Genomic DNA, 20,072 nt, shown 5'->3' on the forward strand with positions numbered 1-20,072 from the left:
AATGGTTACCACGGAATACAAACATTAAAGTTGAAGAATATGCATCAATGTTTTCCTTCCGCTGAAAAAACAGTCCATGATCGACTGTGAACAGCAACAAAATGTTTAGTTTATGTTGCTAATGCTGGTTGCTAAGGGTGCAGAGTAAATATCGTATTGTGAATAATGCACAGCTATTGACACAGCTATCAGAAGCAGGGACTGTAACTAACTATTTGAGTTAGTGTTTTATTAGGAAGAAAACAGTGTACAGTGTGCATAAAGGGAGAGTTCATCCAAAAATGTAAATTTTGTCATGAAGTTGTTCCAAAACTGTATACATTCCTTGGTTCTGTTGAATGATGTTATGCAACTACCATTTCTGATACGCCATTGTCTACCATGGTAAAAAATAAATGGCAGTCAAGGTGCTCCAGAACTTTTTGTTTTCCTAAATTCTTCAAAATATCTCCTTTTGCGTTCAACAGAACAAATAAAATGTACAATACATTATCTACAATGGTAGTCCATTATGTCCCAGAAATCTCAATTGCTAACATTCTTCTGAACATCTTTCTTTGTGTTCAACCAAACAAACACATTTATAGATTTGGAACCACTTGGGTATTAGTAAATGATGGCACAATTTTCATTTTTGGGTGAACTGTACCTTTATAAGACACATTACTTAAAGTGAGTGAGTGTTTTTGACAACTTTCACTTTCAAACCGCTAGATAAATAAGACCACAAATGCAATGAGTCATTTTGAATGGAGTTCTTTGGAATTGTTTTTACGTGGTTACATGACGAGTTGGGGAAATCACAGTCATATCAGAAGGTTTGGCTCTAGAGAACATTTTATTCTAGAAACATTGTTACATTTTTTTTCCGTTCACTAACCAGTATAATGTGAGTGAGCTCTTAACAAATGTTTTTTAAATATGATTATAACAACATCAAAAAGATTTTAAAGTGGAAAAACTGCAAAACTAGAGCACTTAAATGCAAACTAATATTCTATTCCACTGTGGCGCACAGCATGTCTTTAAAACCAAGACCAATATGTCTTTTATGCCAAACAGGAAGTTGAGGTAACGTTTCAAGCAGACTTCACCATCTCTGAAGCTCAGTGTCTGTCAACAGCTTTTTCTCTCAGTATATCACATGCAACTCAAAATAAACCGCCTGGTGTGTCCCATCTTCCTGTAGAAGCACAGCGTACGTTTCATCTCTCCTCTTACTCTCCTCATTCATCTCCTCTCTTGCACTCAGAGCCGAGTGCTGTGGTCGAACTTGCTCTCAGAGGGTCACTTTTGATTATCTCCGGGCGGGAAGGATTATTGAAGGGTGTGACACTCTCTTCTCATCTGAGGAACTCTTTTTCTGGGAGGTCACGTGAGAGCTGAAGCCAGACTGAAGCAGTACCGATGCTGAGGTACTCAGGTTAGGGCTGCTGGTATCGAGAAGACACCCTTCTGCCGGCGGAGAACATTGTATCTTTCATTAAATATACAGGTGAGATTCTTTATTTTGTCTGGGATGGTTTTATTATAGCCTGAGAAACATAGTAGATGTATAACATGTCTGTTACATAACTTTTTTTAAATTAAAATGTATGTTTGCAAATAAAGGGAAGTGAATGTGTTAAATGCTTTGACTGGTCAATATTATAAGTGGTCACCATATTATGGCCCTCATTTTGTTTGTTTTAAATTACTCTGTGTTCTATTCTTACAATTTAATTTGTGAAAAAATATGTTGTTTTCTCTTAATGAAATTATAACAATGACGTGTATAACAGCTACACAAGAATGCGTTTTTCAAAGTTTAGCAACATAAAAGACTAAACTTTCTAACAGTTTTAATGCTGTGTGTGACTATCAGAGGGCGAGTTTTTCAGTGCTTCTGTTTGCTTCATGCATTGTATAGATGCATTTGTCCGACACTTGATCCTTTTAACTTAAGATCTTTCAATTCCTGAGATGCACGTGTAATGCTATTCAAAGGTCCTTCTATTCGATTTTCACCAAGCGCCAGCGAATACAGTGAGCTGAAAAGTGCTTAGTTGTTATAAAACTACAGACTAAACAGGTTTTGGTGTGTTGTGATCAGTTACTTCCTTATTCAATGATCAGTGTGTTCTTGCATTCTTAAACAATTCACAAAATTCACACAAAAATGCTGCATGGTTAAGAGTTTTAAGTGTCTTTTCATCACTTTCCTGTAAACGCTGGTATGTGATTGCTTCAGGATGGGAGTTGGTTAGACAGAGATTATGCCGTTTTGGGGGGCTAACAGGGGGTGTAGCCTGCTGGAACAAAGGTAAGTGTGGGTTATTTTTGACACAGCAATTTTGTATGAGCAAAGTAAATAAAGTGAAAGCTAATTGAGCAAGTAAGTAAATCAAGTACTATATACTCATACGTTAATATGTTTTTGTGTTTAAATATGTACATATGTTTGTGTGCGTACTGGCGTGCATATGTGGGAGTATATGAAGTGTTTGGTTCCAAAATGAGATAACAAAAATCATGTTTTTTATGATTTTGACATGTTGTAATTGTGTTTTATTCTATTAGTTAACTGTAGTTTTTCATTATGGCTTCAATCTAAACAAACCAACTACAGTTTGATTGATATTAATTCGACTGCACAACAAAAAACATGATTTTTTAAATGTTTATTAACCGAGTTATCTCAGTTTGGAACCAAACTCTTCAATATACCAAAATATCATTTTCAATTAGTAATGCGATCATAAAAACCTAAGACTGTACAGTCGTAACTTTAACAAAGCTGTCTGTTGAAGGGGACACTACATGTCATCAGGTTTTTAATTATTTGCATAGACTGGCGAGTATAAATAAAATCATACCTTGATCTACCGTTCACTTCAACAGCTCTTCTGGCATTTTTACAGAAAGTATTCTGAACGGGGAAGATTTCATATAAGAGGATCTGTTATTTCCCTCTGTGGTTGGAGTAAAGCGGTTTGCATTAACTGAATTCATCTCTTGGTCTGCGTCAATATAATCTCTAATCTTTTACTTATGAAAAAAGTCAACATCAACTCTTTAATAATATATTACTAAAATATTACTGTATTGACTGTTGTATTATATATTATATGTATATATATATATATATATATGTATATATATATATATATGAACCTCAAATACAGGGGGTGTTACCAGGGGGGTACCCCAAAAGGTTAGGTTCTGGAGTTTTAAGCGACTGAGTTTCTATCCGATAACATCTCTTAACCACAACCAGCTGAAATCTTGGCGGCTGACGTAAATGAGACATAAAAATAATATCATTGAGAACAACCCATTCAACACATGGTGACATGACAGTTTCATATATATTTGATTTCACTACAGATGAATCACAGTACATTCTTTATTAGGGCTTATCTAAATGCCCTTCAGGACATATTCATTTCCTCTATCTGTCATCTCTGACTATTGTCATTCACAGCCGAGCTGAGGAGGCCTGTGCGTGAAGCGTTTGAGACACTATCATGCATCTAATCATAGATCAAAAATTGCTTTGAAGCTGTGAGAGTTTATGCCCAGGTTATTCGGTTATTGATTTTTCCATTGTCTTGTATAGGTAGGATGAAGTCTTCATCCTCGCTTAAAACCTGTTGCTCATTTAGGCTGGAATTGAATTTGTGTGCTGTACTGATGGGAGGTTAGTCGCTCTATCAGCTAATGCTATTAGAATGAGTTTGATAGAGAAGACAGATTAAGGACATCATTAAGATCCCAGAAAATGTTTTCAAAGGCATCTTTTTGCATTTGCAGAGAAAGTGTTTCTCTTTCTTAATTTCCATATGTCATATGTACTTGGCAGATGCTTTTAAACCAAAGTGGCTTGCTTTGCATTACATTCACAAAACACATTACAGACAAGCAACTTCAAGTCTGTGACAATTTTCCAGCAAAGGCCTATTTTCCAAGACAACACTTTTAAAAATTATTGGAAAAATTTAAAAAATTATTTAAAAAATTATTTTTTAATGAAATTGTGAGTGATGTTTGCAAAACCCACTATCGCAATGTGTCTTTATTTGACATTGTTTGAGGTTTCAGCTGCTCTCAGGTGTTGGTGGTTTAAGAACATGAATCGAGAAGTTTCTTGTGTAGACAGTGGTCTATGGCAGCTGTATAACCTGGAATAGCACAGGAACAATGTCTTGAATAAAATTTAACGAGGGACTAGAAGCCAGACCTGAAAAAGTGTCACATAAGAGAATAAATGAAGAGTTTGGTTCCAAAATGAGATAAGTCCATTTAAAAATCATGTTTTTATTGTGTTTTATTGCAGTGCTTTACTTGTTTTAATAAACTAGTACAGTCATATTTTGCTGAATGTTCCTTTTCCTGCTGCTTCAAAAACACATTTCACCAAACCACTCAAGCATGAAATTAAGTTTATGACCAATTGACATTGTGTTTGTATTCAACACCGTATCATAACGTGTATAGCAAAGGAAAATACCTGCCTACACACGAAACCGCTAAACCGATCAAATCTAAAGGATGTACACACCAAATCACTATGTGACGCTGTAATTCTGTCGCAGACATAAAATAAAAACTGAGATTTTGAGCAAGTGCCAAACTTTGCGCGCTGGGGTGATGACATCATCGTTTAAAAAAATATACGGATCGGCTGTAAACACGAAAACGCAAGATTGGTGTTTACAGATTTATCAACTTTTGTCTACTTAATAAACTTAATTCAACACATTTCTTATTGAGTTGACTAAACTCGTTGAGTCGACTAGTGTTTTTAAGTTGAATTAACTCAAAATTGTAAGGCAACCAGGCAACTTTTTTAAGTTGAACCAATATTTTTTACAGTGCCAAAAAATATTGCAGTAGGGATGCCATTTATTTCATGCTTTTTTTGTCTCAAAACCAAGTTAAGAAATGCACAGTGCTCTCATGCCTTTGTGGAGCACTTGTGGCAGTTTCACACGGATAACAGTAAATTGTGCATTATCAGACAGTAAATGAAGAACTTAAGCGTTGGGTTCAAATGTGTCGTTTAACAATAAAATTAAATACAGCATGAGTCTAAAATGTCTGGCTAGGTCAGACTGTAAATCGTCTTGGTTTATAATAAACACAGGAAAACCTTTGAGATCTTACAGATAGATCATCAAGTACAATGTATAGCATTTGCTTCAACCGCACTGAAGCAAAGTGAGAGCTCAATTTTAAGTGTATAAAGGTCAGTGGTTTACCACGACTACAGATACATTATCAGGTATCATGTGAATGTAAAAATGTCAGGACCTGAAGTGTACTGCTCCGAATCTGACTACAGTGAAATTTGCATTATTTGTGAAACAATGCATCTCATGTGCTTTTTCCTCTATGTCAACATGCACACCAAATCCAGACATCGTGTCAAAATATCAAAAGCAACTTTTGAAATGAGTGCATGTACAATTCTCACTAAATATAAACTTTCTTTGTCCACACAGGTGGTTATGAACACGATGGTCAACATGTCAAACAATTCATCGTGTGTCATTATGACCCAGTCGGCTAGTCACCTGCTGATGTCCATCAACATTATCGCTTTCATTCTGGGGATACTGTTCAACTTTGTCACCATCGGTCCCATCATTCAGCAGATCTGCAGAAAGAACATTTTAGGCATCTACCTATTCAGTCTGTCAATCTCCGATCTCCTCTACATCCTCACCATGCCTCTATGGATCTATTATTTTGCCAACAACCACAAATGGATGCTCAGCCAGGAAATGTGCAGCCTTGCGGGCTTCTTTTACTATTCCAACCTGTACATCAGCATTTTCCTCCTTTGCTGGATCTCCATCGATCGCTGTCTGGCCATCACCTTCCCACTGCGTGTCCAATCCTTCCGGCGCCGACGCTACGCCTGGATGATCTGCGGGCTGGTTTATGTTTTTGTCATGGCCATACATTGTCTGATGCTGTACTTGGACGAAGTGTCAGATCCGCTGGACGACAGCGAGAAGAGATGCTACGAGACCTTTCCGATGACAGGACGTATCGCCCTCTTTAATCTGATACGCGTGGGCATCGGTTTCTTGTTGCCTCTTGTCGTCATCACAGTCTGCTACTGTTTGATACCAAGCAAGGTGCAACAAAGCACGGGGGTGGACGAGCATGGCAAACGCAAAGTGAGACTGCTGTCTATGGGAGTCATTGGTATTTTCTCTTTCTGCTTTGCGCCATACCATATTATCCTGCTGTTACGATCCATCGCCTTCTTCTGGGTGGGCGCTGCAAAAAGTTGTTACTTCGAACAAGTGATGTATTTGCCTTTCACTTGTTCTCTAGCTCTGTCCAGTCTTAACAGTGTGGTTGACCCGGTGCTCTATGTGCTTGCCAGCAACAGTGTGAGGGAGGACATGCGCTTATGCTGTTGCAAAAAAAAACTTAGACAAGAGACGGGAAGCCCTCTCGTTGATTCAAAATGGAGGACCAGAGTAACACATTTGACTTAAAGTCAACTTTGAAATTGTGGGGGGGATTCGGTAAGAACGAATTGCGCACAATGTCAGTGTGGTTTCCGGCTGACAAAGGGAATCGGATAATGGTACAAAAAGGTTTTCCATCTTGCAGGTCTAAATATCTTCTTCTGTGTTCTGCATAATAAAGTCATACAGTTTTTACAGAGTAAATCATGACATAATTTTAATTTTTGGCCCTTTAATCGACCTTGCTATGTTTGTACTCAGACTGCATTTTTGTCCCCCTCAAAAAGTAAATACTACAAACACATGCATGTTGTTTTAGCACCCAACTGACAAAGAGAATCGTGCAAATCAGCAAATGGTGCAAAAATGGACAAAAGTCTAGTGTAGAACACAATTAATACAGCACAAATTTGCATTTTGCACATTGGTTCTGAATGGTGCACCATGCACACAAATTTGTCTTTAAAACAGCATAATTTGACTGATCAATTCTAAAATAAAATGAACACTTTTCTTTTTGACATTTAAGGTTTGACATTTAATTCCATGGGAGGAATTAAAATTCTCTGTGTTAGTACTCTGCATACTTTAAGTTTAATTGACTCACTGCGTTGGTTAGACTTTTTAGTAATTTTTACGTTGTTGTTTCATCTCAAATGGCGAATAAGTCACTGTGTCCTTGTGACCATAAAGGTTTTTCAAATTGCTCTTTGGGATTTTTGCTGTAACAGGAACTAGATATCTGTCTTTGAAGGACCCTTGAATCACTTGAACTTTCTGTGTAAGAGCCGTACTCGGTCTAAGTGTTGTTATTGTGGGATAAAACCCATATTGTTTGTCCTGTTTATATGGCAGATTACTCCCTGTAACTCACCGTTAAAACCGATCTAACCGCTAAAGAACATTTAATCTATCCGGATGTAAAAAAACAACCTGTTGCAAAGTGAACCATTTAGATGCACAGCATGTTGCCACTGTTCTCCACGTATCCATCATCATATTGTGCTAAACAAATACCGCATTTCTATCTCCTGTGATTTACCATATTTAATGCTTAACACAATTTGTGTTGAATGAAACAAAAGCACAGATTGTCACTGTAACGAGACATTTAAGGAAGCGAATGCTTTCCAAGGAGACAAATTCAATAGAGAGCGTTCACAGGAACTGTTACGGTAGAGCATTTGGGTACCATCTCTAATCATAATCACCCACAGTACACGTTGTACAGTTTTTTTCCACCGACATGATTGCCTACTATAGATGAGTGCCTCTCATGTGACTGCATTCTGAACCCTTTGTGAGTCTGAGAGCTGGGGAGTGCCCATTCTGTTCTAGTGTAAAATGCCATGGACCAACTCAACGGAGTGATTTCGGAGCGTGAGCGAAGCAGTGAATTGCATCTCTGAGTGCCTGATCTGCAGTCTGAATGGCTTAAATGACTGCTCGCTTTCACCTGTTGCTCCAGATGCTGCCATACTATGCGTGGAACATGCGCGATGCCATTTATCATGGGGACTGACTTGTTTGTGCTATCAGTTTTGTTTGCACACCGAACTTTTCTGCCAGGTTCATGTAAGGAGGCAAATCCACAAAATCACTGTATTGCGTCACAATAGAGCTAATGCGACCCAGTCTACATCGCGCGATATGATGCTACAGTTGACGGCTCACCGTAACAGGAACTCTATAAGGATTTAGAGCACAACAGCATAGAACACTGTGTCTGCTTTCCATTTCTAAGGCAATTGATTTCCCTACTGAGACGAAGACACCCAATAATGTGAGAGAGCTTGTTCATACGGGAGGCTTGTTGCATTAAAATACAGATCGTTTTTCAGTAAATAGGTGGATCTTATGGATCCAACATTCTAGGCCAAAATCCAAAAAAAGGTCAATTTTGCCTTATTGATTTATATTTTGACATAAAAGTAATGTAATTCATATAGCCTAGGGCGAGTGTGCTTAATCTAAAACTGAATCAAACAATGTAACATGAGTTACTAAGAGACTGACTGCAGTCTTGAAAAATTGGAAAACTGGGTTGGAAAGTGTCATAAGCTGTCAAAAAATCGAACCTAACAATGGAGCTGTCAGCGACTTATGGTGTGCTTTGAGTGACATTATCACTATCACCCTGACAATTATTCATGTGACTGCACCTCATAGCTTGGAATTACCTTTTGTATTTAAATCCCTCACAGGGATGTATAGGCTGAACCAAGTGCAATTTATGTACACACAATGACAAAAGACATTGCCAGATTGGTTACATTCAGGATCCTGTTGTTCTCTTGACTGTTTCCTTGTAACTCAGCAGGTCTTCTCTGTCATTTTTGGAAGATTTTGGTATTGATTAGAGACTAACTTTATCCTACACTCATGAATCTACTGTATCATAAGGGATTGGAAATATCTTACAGCAACAGGCAACAAAAGACTAGAGTGTTGAAATGAGTTCATGCATCACTGGGGACATTTGACATGTGTGAAAAGACTTATCAATACTCCATTAATTACAATTAATATTGATGTAAATGTTTTTTGATGTTTCATTTATACTGTGTTGTGGTTTTATTTTTTAGTTTGTTACAATAAAATACATTTTTGAGTAATCTCATTAGCTTTTTTCCATTTTGCAAAATGCTCCTACCGGTACACTGTAAAAAAGATATCTGTTAAATAACGGTACATAACTGGCAGCAGAGACGCCAGTAATCTTCTGTAATTCTACAGTATAAATACTGGGAAACTGATTTACAGCATATTACTGTAACAATGACAAACAGTATTTTCCAGTCATTTTGAGCAAAGATGCCAGCAATATACAGTTTTAAAACTTTGAAATTACTTTATAGCTATATTCTGTCAAATAATTTGTTTTTATGTAATTGTTTCAATTTAAAATACACTCTAAAATAGTGAGGTAAAAACAATAAAAAATTTCCACACTCTTATACAAAAAGTGAACCCCAAAATAGATTAGAAAATCACATCACTCCGGATCCTTGCAAATGGAATGCGGCACAATAATCGTTTACCTCGATTATTTACTTTTTTTAATGGATGAAGGCCAAAACTGATGATTACGCTTAATTTTCGATTTATTGCAAAGCCCCAATCACAAGTGCTTTGGATGCGAGAAAATCCTTCGACCGAAAAGTTTAAAAAGAAAAAAAAAGTTTGTTGCAGTCCCTTTCAAAGATTTCTCAAAGGATTTAGCAAGGAACACAAACAAGTTTCTGTCAGGCGCTACTCACCACAGTCACCAGTCCAGTTTTAAAACAGCGTGGCCCAGAGTAAAATATCTCACTTCTCCTCTTAAATTAGTTTTTTTCTATTTTCCACATATATTCCAGTCATGAGAACCACAAAGACAGACAGGCAAACTTGAAGGCTACTCAAACTCAAGTGAAACATCAGTGCCAGTTTGCTTCTTCAAAATCATATCCCACAATGCATTGCATAAAAGAGTAAAAACCCATAATGCATAAATTCTGCAGATTACTGTTAAAATGCTTGTAAATTAACAGCAATTTCTTACAGATAGCTCTGTCAATAATATTTAAAGCTGTCTGCTTATTCTCTCATCTTGCTCTCTCACTTGTTCTGAGCATGTGTGTTTTTAGAACATTATTTACATATTATGGTCCAGATGTTTTTCTTGCACAGAGAAACTGTTCCTCTCTGAGCACTCTGTTTAATTAAATTAAAATGATCGTAATAGCATTTTAATGAAATCTGAATATTGCAAATAATCATTTGACTGTTGTTTTTTCCCTCTCTGATATTGGTCTAGCTTGCACAGAGTAGTTCATGCTGACCCAAAAATCTCAATACACACTAAGGTTAACAACAGCATTACCCATATTGTGACAAATTTACCGTGTTTTAATTCATGCAAAGATTATTGAGACTTGAGGCTATGGTGGACTTTCAGTAGGCAAACTAAAACTTACATTTCAGTATGTTCCTTACAAAAAGCTATGGCTAAAGAAGGTATAGCACATATTGTATAGACTACCTTTATTTAACTTATTTTTTTTATAGTTTTTATTATTTTGGAATACACAGGGCACACTTAAGATAGCAATTTATACCTCTTTGGAGGTGTATAAAGACCTTACGTAAAGAACCTTTAAGTTTGTAATACCTCCCTCTCCTGCGGTGCAGGAAAAAGGGGAAAAACATCTACTCAATTACTGCTAACTGCTATCTTGCTAACAGATCAAACTACTTTAACAGCATTTCTAATTACTGTTAGCTAGCTCTGCACTTAAACGTGCTGTGCAATGCAAGCATGAAATGCTTAGCTTTATCATAGCTTAGACCATGCAAATAATAATGCAAATAAATAAAATAAAATAAGCGAAGACGACACGAGTATATACAAGCAGCCCACTGGTTCCAGATTAACAATGCGTCTCTGCTGGAAAGTCTTTAGAATATTAGCAGAGGTCCTAGCTCCGCCACAGACCGTTTATTTTATGTTATAAATAAGACATCGCTCTTTCAACAGTCTTTTTAATGCCTGCATGATCTCTTCCCTGTGTCAACATGAGAAGATGCATTGTCGCAGCCGACGATTTATTTCTGTACTGTGGTGGACACCGTCGTGTTTGGACAAAGATATTCGTTGCAAATCTATAATACAACCCTAGTGGCCACCGTTAATCAAAAACTGCGCCTTTAATAAAAAGACTGCGTATTTGAAGCGATCATTTGAATGTTTTAAGCCAAAAGAACTTGCAAACCCATGAGACCAAGTTCGTTATTCTCCAAGTGAACATTCCCTAAGAGATAACTGAAATAAGCGCTTTTATTTACAATGTCTTTCAAATGTAATATATATTGATTAACAGAGAAAAAGGAGCATGTTTATGGAAGATAAGCCAAGTGCTTTTTTATCGCTATCTCCTCAACACTGAGGTATTGATCCTGACTTCCTTATTTTTCTATCAAGAATTCACATGCATTGCTAAGCAGACCTGATCATTAAAAAATGACCAGAATGTAAAAGCCACATAATCATCTCAGATAATTACTGATAATAACGCAATTTCATAGCTCACGCTGGGGAAAATAAGTGTTACATGTATACAGCTGTTCAAAGCTATAATTTTTGTAAGCAAAATGCGGAAGGATTAGCAGCTGGTATCAGCGAATATCATTTCAGTTTGTACACATTTTAATGCCGCGCAAATAATTCCTGTCTATTCCATTTTGTGCCTGATGCATTTTGTCAATTGGTTCAATCATTTTTGTGTCCTTTCCTGAACCGCCTATGCAAATGTATGCAAATCCATGCGCCGTTTACCTTGGGAAATGAGGGACAAACACTTGAAGTTTCTGTGGAATGAGTGTATTCGCAAAAAAGAAAACAGCTGACTGCCCTGATTGTTGATCTTGGGTTCAAGAGATCTTACGGCGTACAGCTGCAACAGATGAGAAATAATCCGATGCTGAATTTTACCTGGCAATTGGTTATTAAAATGTAAGGACATATCTCTCTCCTCGTGTGTTTTTGAGGACATCGCTAATACTCTTAGATGAAGTCCATATCTGTGGATGTTGTTGTTATCAGTGTTGTTAGGGGAGCTGTAATTTAAGATTTGTTCTTTCAGGCAAGTCCCCAGACGAATATAGTAGAAGAAAGACGAAGTGCTGCCAAATGGGAACAATCCAAATGAATTTTGCTCAAGTGGCAACTTAAAAATCGTTGCTATGGTTTTGCTGATGCACCGTTTCACCTCTACAATATTCTTTACAATTCAGCTCTTTTGAGACGGTATAACTACTAGAATAGGAGTAGATTACTTATTGTTCAAGAAAGAATGTTAGGTGGGATTTTCTTTTAGGTTATGCAACAGATAATCATTTTAAGAATCAAAGAATGAACGAGCAGGTTGACAGCTGAATCAAACTTTCTTCCTACAGCATACCAAAGCATAAGTGTGAGTCTTCTATGATCCTGTGTATGTTGATGCTTGGTTTAAATATGCTGCTTAAAGGTGATGTGTGTCCGTTTTTCTCTGTTAAAGATCAAGTGTATTCAATTTAGGGGCATCTAGAGGGGATGTTGCGAATTGCAACCAACGGCTCACTCCACCCCCAACCCCTCCCCTTTCAAAGCACTATCGTGACTGACACAGAGATAAGATGTCGTGACATTTTTGCTTCTTTGCATAAGGAGATAATGCAGTATTTGCGAAAAACACCCTGTGGAGCAATTTGTCCATTTAGAGCTACTGTAAAAAAAACATGGCGAATTCCATGTAAGGGGACCAGCGGTGTATGTAGATAGAAATAGCTCATTCTAAGGTAATAAAAACATAATGCTTCCTTATGTAAGCTCTTTATACACTTCTGAACACATGGCTATGCATAATTTATTGCATTTAGATCTTCCAAACAATTACATATTGGTACTTTAATGTATTTTATTATATTGTAGTTTAATGAGCAGAGACAAAAATATGTTGGCCATTCGTAAGTAGATTTGGGGAGGGGCCATGTGTCTGTCCGGCCAATGGAGCCTTCTGGTAACCACTCATTATTTTTCATTTAAATGTTTTATTCATGCAATTTAAGTTGATAATACTATGACATACATCTTTTAGCTATCCAATATAATACAGTTGTGACATAATCTGCAAAGCATGTTTTGGATCTTTGAAGCATGTTCAGAATCGTTTGACATTAAGTAAACCAGATGATGCAATTTAAATTAGAGAAAATAATTGTAGCTTTAAGCTACATAATAAGGTAATTGCAGAACTTTCTAAATGCAACAAGTCAAATGTATTGTTTGTGGTTCAACATAGAAATGTGGTTGACATCTCAAAGGGTTCATCCATTACTCAGATTTTGTCATTATTTATTTCTTCTCAAGTCATTTAAACTCAAGTCCTGTAAACTACTTTTTAATGTGGAACACAAAAGAAGACATTTGAGAAATGTCTATGGGTTTTGTGTCAAATGGGCAAGTCGATGGGCTCCAATGATGTTTAGTACAAACATTCTTCAAAATATCTTCTTTTGTGTTCCGAAGAAGAAAGAAAGTCATACAGGTTTAAAATAACATGAGAGTGAGTAAAAATGATCTTTTGAGTGAAATACCCCTTTAATATTTTCTCTGATGCCTACAAAAATTACAGAATGAAGAAAAACAGAGAAATGGTCCACTTCAATTTATCATACTTTATGATTGTTTTGCCTCCATTTACCTGCTAATATGTTGAATGATTAAATAGGCCACATTATGACCTGAACACTCTTAATGTTTGACTCTTTTGATCTTTTAGTTTATTTTCCTTCCTTTTAGTTCTTTCTGTGCTCAAGCTTGTTTGTTTCTCTGAGAACCACTCAGAAGTTCCTCTTAAGCCAAAAGCAGGTCAGTGTCTTACGAAGGTCGAAGTCTGTTGTGGTGATACATTTGTTTAAAGTAAGGACACGAAAATTCACTCCTAAAATCCTTTTATTGCTGGTTCCTTGTCGTGTTGATTTCTTTCCCACTCAAACAGCCAGATGTGTTTGACATTGGAATCGATAACAGCACATCCTCATTTGAGAAGCTTGGAAAATGTATTTGTTTCCGCAACATCAGACCATCTGCATTAATGTCTGAAGTTTGCAGTGTTTCCCCTTTCACCTGTTCCTTTGCAAAGGTGCTTTGAGCGTAATGACATCATTAGATCCAAGCTTTCACTTCACTGATTTTCATAATACATCCGGCAAGAAACTAAAATAGACTATTGCAGGATAAAAGGTTGACCAGCAAGTTGATGTTGCTTGTCAAAGCTTATTCTATATTAGGAAACAATAAGATGTTATGTCTGAGCATGGAAAGAAACATTGCACGTCTTTATTGTCTCAATAATTCATCATAGACAGCATTAAGAAACAAATAGCAAGCAATGGGAAATGCATGCAATAGCTCTTAACATTGTATCCAACTGCCCAACTTTGTCAGGAAAACAAAACTACAGTCAAAACAAAGTTTTATAGAATTAAAATCTTTGGGTGAACTATTCCTTTACAGTAAAACTTAATTGAACTGTTTACCCAAAAATGAAAATTCTGTCATAATTGACTAACCTTCAAGTTGTTCCAAATCTCAATAAATGTCTAGGTTCTGACGAACACAGATAAAGATATTTGTACAAAGGCTTGCAACCAAACAGTTTTGGAACCCCATTGACAACCATAGTAGAACATTTTTTTTTTCATACATTTCATTTTGAAGAATGTAGGATGTCACATTTGACAAACAATTGTCATTCTTCCTACTATGGTAGTCAGTGGGGTCCAATAACTGTTTGGTCACAACTAAACTAAGACATTTATATAGAACTGACAGAATATTTTTTTGTCCCTTTAAATAAAATTAATCTGAAAGGAATCTCCTGAGCTATGAAAGGGCAACTGAAATCTGAGCAATAAAACACTCATCAGAGCGCCCACGTTGAGTTAGCTGTGACTTATATATGCCTGCTCATACATGCCCAACATGGGGTGACTAACTATGACTGCCTCTTGCAGGTTTAACAATGTCCCAGGGTCTTTGCGTCATCGATTATGAATGATGAATGGCAGACACTGTAAGAAATTACATGGGGTCATCCGGATGACCAGCAGAGAAAACAAGCCCTGGGTTTGTTTCTTTCCCCGTGTGCACTGGGCATCTTGGGGATGTTGGGGGGTTTATTTAGTGATTAGCATGCAGATCCAGATTCTGACATAATTGTACTTCTGCTTCATTCTCAGCCTACTGTGCCAGAGTGTGTAATTACAATATTGTTTGTGCCTGGAAACAGATTTGTATGTTCATTCACAACCATTATTATTACTTGTCCATCTGCTTTTTCAGGAATATTCTGTGCATAATCTATGTATAATAGTTTTCCTGTAGCTCAGTTGTCAGAGCATGTTGTTAGCAACGCCAAGGTCATGGGTTCGATCCCAGGGGATTGCACATACTTAGAAACAAATGTATAGAATAATGCAATGTAATTCATTTGGATAAAAGCGTCTGCCAAATGCATAAATGTAAATAATATAATCTCATCTAATAAAAGCTTTCTAATAAACCACAAGACTCTTTGAAACGCTGATGAAAGTGTTGCAATTTCCTAACACATTTGCAAGGTCATATACACATTTCTACAGGCCGGCAACAGCTACAGTGGTTGTTATCTGCTTCACTGCATTCACAAAAGTCATAATGCACACTGTCGCAGTGGAAAACCAGCTTGTCAAATGGAAAACTACAAGACTATATGCAAATGCTCATTCGTGTGTGGGTAGAGTTCCTTTTCTAAAGCCAGGTGCACGCTGTGCTATTTCTTGACATTATTTCTTGACATGATGCTCACAATTAATAGCCTTTATATAGAATTTTACCTCGGACGAAGTTCTGACAACAATGTTGAGTTACAGTTGTGTGTGTTTTGGGGGAGATGTTCAGTTAGAAATGTCAATGATCTACAGTAGATATCACCTTTTTTAGCATTTTATTCACATTACGATTGTCAAATCACATGAGTTTGCCAAACCTCCGACTCCCGACAAAACATTGTCACCAACTGCTCGAGCACTAGATCAAATGTATGTAAATGAGACTGTAAGAATGAATACAGGTTGGTGATTTGAAACGGCCTGGCGGCGCTGTCTAGGGAAATCAAACTATTAGGACATTTCTGTACAACGTATACAGTCTTAGGCAAACATTATTATGTTTCTGTGAGTTCTGATAAACAAACAAACAAAAAGAAAGAAAATTACAGAAAATAATTGTAGTGCTTACCCATCCGAAGTTAATGTCCCCCTGTAGTGAATATTAAAATTTTTGAATGTGAATATTTTTCATTTACATGTCTTTGTGGTGCTTTAAATACACTTTAAGACAAACCATGTGCAAATTCATTTCTCAGCACAGTTGCTAAATAGTTTTCTCCTGAAAAAACAAGTTACCAAAGACAGACTCAAAAACGTGGTTTTATAACAGCCTGTTTTCTACGTCGCAGAACAATCATGTTGTTCAGTGGCTGAATGGATCAGATCTGGTGTGAATGAGTGGAGCAAATTGCATATTCATGAATTAATGTATACTAAATTAAGCGATGGTCTAGAGTTACTCTTATCTCTTATTTTAGAAAATGACAAAATAATTACATGTAAATTTAAATAATTTTATTTACATTTTTTATTTTTATGGTCAAAGATGACTTTTAAAGGAAACATTTCTCAACTACAGTGAGACTTAAATTATCATGGCTTAGTTTCAGTTCAAACTGACATTCTATGAGTAAGCGTTTGGTACTTTGTCATCTGAATACAGAATGATTTACTGAGTGATATAACGCGATGTGAATGCATTGTAATTAAGCGTCAAACTGAGACATCAAATATCTCCGAAGCAAATCACAAAATCACTAAATAGCAAAACATCTAGCACTTGTTTCCATGAAATTATCATCATTTTAGCTCTCGCCACTTATGAAAGGTTAGGCTCACCCTGCCAAACGTTTTACAGAACTCTGTCTTCAGACGAAGTAGGAGTGTTCCGGTGCAAGATCTCATCAGTGCTTCATGCCAGAGTGTGCAGTCCATTACATGAGGTGAAAGGCTGTCATTTGATTGAACTCAGATTGCTGGAACCCTCTTGAGAGTGTCTGGACTCGAGCATGAGAGCTTCTGAGACCAATGATCTATATCCCAGGGAGCAGGGATCCTCTGAGAGTTGTGAGGGGTTTAGGAGTTCTGCATTGCTTGTTTTACAACACGGGTGAGAGCTAAAGTAACAATGTTCACGGCTAACTCTGTAAGTGCTATTACAATTGGATCAGAGGTGATGGGAAAGAAGTACCAGATCTAAAACACCTCGTTTTTACTAAGCGTCTGAGAAGGAAAGATAGAGAAAAGTGACGAAAGTTGTCGACATCTAATTATGGCTTGTTGTTTTTTCCCCTCACTGTGATTCTAGCAAAGCTTGTAAATCTGGGTTTAGTATAACAGATATTCGTTCAAGGTTAAAGAGTTGTATGAGGAGCCTGAAACTAATGTCCATAGCAACATCAAAACAACCTAGGGAGACTTAGTGTTCTCTCTAGTCCTCATGAAAGAAAAACCCACTGCCTTCACTCTCAGATCAGAGCCTTGAATATTGGGAGGAATACCACTTCAGTGCTGTGAAATCCCCTTAATGTCTAAGTGCGCCTTCTGATTAGTCTGCACCGATGTGCCGGACATCTTCACAGGCAGCTGTCAGGGATGGGGCTCTCAGGTGATTGGCTGTCCTTCACCACCACCTCGGAGATAAGAGTCAGACAGGTGGCGGGGTTACGGGAGGCGCAGCGAGATAGTAACTCCTGCCCGCTGCGCCTGCAGGGGCACAGGTAACCCCGCAGGTGCATGCGGACCTTACTGTGCAACGAGGCGTAGATAAAGGGGTTGTAGCAGGCCGAGCTCATGGCAATCAGGTGGCAGCTGACCTGCGACACGTTGACGTAGCGTTTGTCCACAATCTGGAAGTTAGAGTCCAGGTCCAGCAGGAGGTTAAGGACCTGCAGCGGCAGCCAGCAGAGGGCGAAGGCGAGCACAGACACAACCAGAAGGGAGAACGTCTTGCGCCGTTGTTTACTCCATCGTTGCTGGCTTTGGGAGGGCTCTCCAGGCAAAATGTGTTTGCGGAGGTGCACGCTGATGGCGCAGTAGGAGATGCTGACAGAGAGCAGGGGGATCATGTAGGACGCCAGTAAGAAGAAACAGGAGTATAGCAAGCGCTGACGCTCGGCATCCAACCAGAACTCCTCGCATACCACCAGCTCCATGCCACTCGGTCGCAGATCTACATAGCGTGTGTGGAGAGATGGAGGAGCCGCGAGTGCCAACGAAACCACCCAGACGCCCAACGCCACTGCGCAACAGCCCCAAACTGAGATACGTCTCCTGACTGGGTACGCCACCACTACATAACGGTCCATGGCGATGGCGGTGAGGGACAACACAGAGGCGAACACTGTGGCACCCTGCAGCAGGGGAATGAGGTGACACATCGGACGGCCAAAAGCCCAGCCACGTGAATCAAACGCATAAGAAGCAGTCAACGGCACGCAGCTCAGACACATCAGCAGGTCCCCAGCCGCTAGGTTTCCAATGAAGAAATTTGTGGCGTTGTGCAACTTCTTATCTGTCAGAATGCAGGCTAGGAGGAAACTGTTCCCAACCCCGGCCACGACGACAATCAAAGCGTAGAAGGGAATAAAGAGCGGCTTGAAACGCAAGAGCAGCTGGGTTCCTGAGAATTTATCCAGGGGGTCGGTCCGATTCAACGCTCCCAGGGTTCCATTTAAGCCAGCCAAAACTTGCTCCAGAAGAGGATCCATTTTCACCTGTGACAAAAACAGTTGTGAACAACAAAGGCAGTCAAGTCACACACACACAAACAGGCACACACTCGCTCAGCTGATAGAGATAAACTCTGTGTGAGGCTGGCACATGGAAACGCTGTTGCCATGCTCCTGAAAGCGCCTTTTAAAGACTCTTTCTCCCTTCTGTACTGATGAGACTCGAGCACCCTCTAAGCCCAGACCAGAAAGCATGCATTTCTCCGATCCGTTTAATTATTGAAGCTAAATTTTTGTTTCCTAGATGAGTCACGAGTTGTCTTGTTAGAGAGAGTTACTAATTAGAATTAGCTGGAGGAAATCCTGAGGTATTTAGCCTTTGGTACAGTCACATTGTCTGGTGACGGTAACTCATGGGCTGATATTAAGGCTTTATGGAAGCAGACAAATGAGAAGTTGATGACTCTAAAATTAACCTGTTTGATAGATATTGAATAGATATTGAATATATATCTACGTGCATAAAATCCATAAGAATGTCAGGCTGTGCGATTTGATGAACGCATGACCACAGGGTCATTTTAAAAGCACAGCAGACACGAATGGAATACGTTTCCAAAAAAAGCTTTAAAACATCACATTTATGTAGGCCTAATTCGTAACTGGTGAATAAATGTTTTCTATTTTCTGCATAAATGATGCAACTTATTAGCAACACTCCCTAAATGTTTCCAAAAAACGGTACCATTTATTCATCGATATCAGTTTTTAATTTTGATTGTATAAATATAAAAATAAAGCATTTGTAATTAATATGAAAAATACACATACATTATACATTTGTGTGTTGTATGAGAAATGATATCAGATAGTGACATAAGCAGCTAATAAAGCGGTAAGTCAGTGGGCTGATTCAAGCAAGGAAGACATGTTAATTGTTAAATTACAAAATTAATCGAAAGATGCCTTAAAAACTGAATTTATTTTCTTTTTAATTGTTAATAAAGCTGCTACATTTGAGTACAACTTAATGACATATTTAATAATTTTTTAATCCAATAACAATTAAGGAAAATATCAGCTTTTCTGAAGCATTTAAAAAACACAAGTGTTTTAACACAATATACTTTTGCAAAAGCATGTACAGTGAGAACGACACACGTGTGAAAGACGCAGAAAGAGTACCTGCAGCGAAAAAGCCCGATCTTCAGCTAAGTGTCGTTTTTTTATGCCCCCTCAGTGTTGCCTGACAGTTGAG

The 20,072-nt window shown here is 38.0% G+C and overlaps 2 protein-coding genes across 2 annotated transcripts; one reads left to right on the top strand and one right to left on the bottom strand.

Annotated features, from left to right (window-relative positions):
- Window positions 1-1,134: 1,134 nt before the first annotated feature.
- On the top strand, window positions 1,135-9,080 carry gpr184 (G protein-coupled receptor 184). Its single transcript, XM_079482189.1, has 2 exons — window positions 1,135-1,495; window positions 5,484-9,080. Exon 2 carries the CDS (start codon window positions 5,490-5,492, stop codon window positions 6,492-6,494), a length of 1,005 nt encoding a protein of 334 aa, XP_079338315.1. The 5' UTR covers window positions 1,135-1,495; window positions 5,484-5,489; the 3' UTR covers window positions 6,495-9,080.
- Window positions 9,081-17,719: 8,639 nt separating this feature from the next.
- Window positions 17,720-18,853, bottom strand: LOC306908688 (prolactin-releasing peptide receptor; the record flags this gene model as incomplete). The annotated part of the gene is made up of 1 exon (XM_079481803.1): window positions 17,720-18,853. The coding sequence occupies one exon, from the start codon at window positions 18,851-18,853 to the stop codon at window positions 17,720-17,722; it is 1,134 nt and encodes a 377-aa protein (XP_079337929.1).
- Window positions 18,854-20,072: the final 1,219 nt, after the last annotated feature.

Source organism: Barbatula barbatula (genome assembly GCF_947034865.1).
Source record: "Barbatula barbatula genome assembly, chromosome: 19".
NCBI classification, from domain to species: Eukaryota; Metazoa; Chordata; class Actinopteri; order Cypriniformes; family Nemacheilidae; genus Barbatula; species Barbatula barbatula.

Excerpts from the sequence above, each read along its gene's own strand:
- gpr184 (XM_079482189.1), top strand. The coding sequence starts at position 5,490 with ATGAACACGATGGTCAACATGTCAAACAATTCATCGTGTGTCATTATG.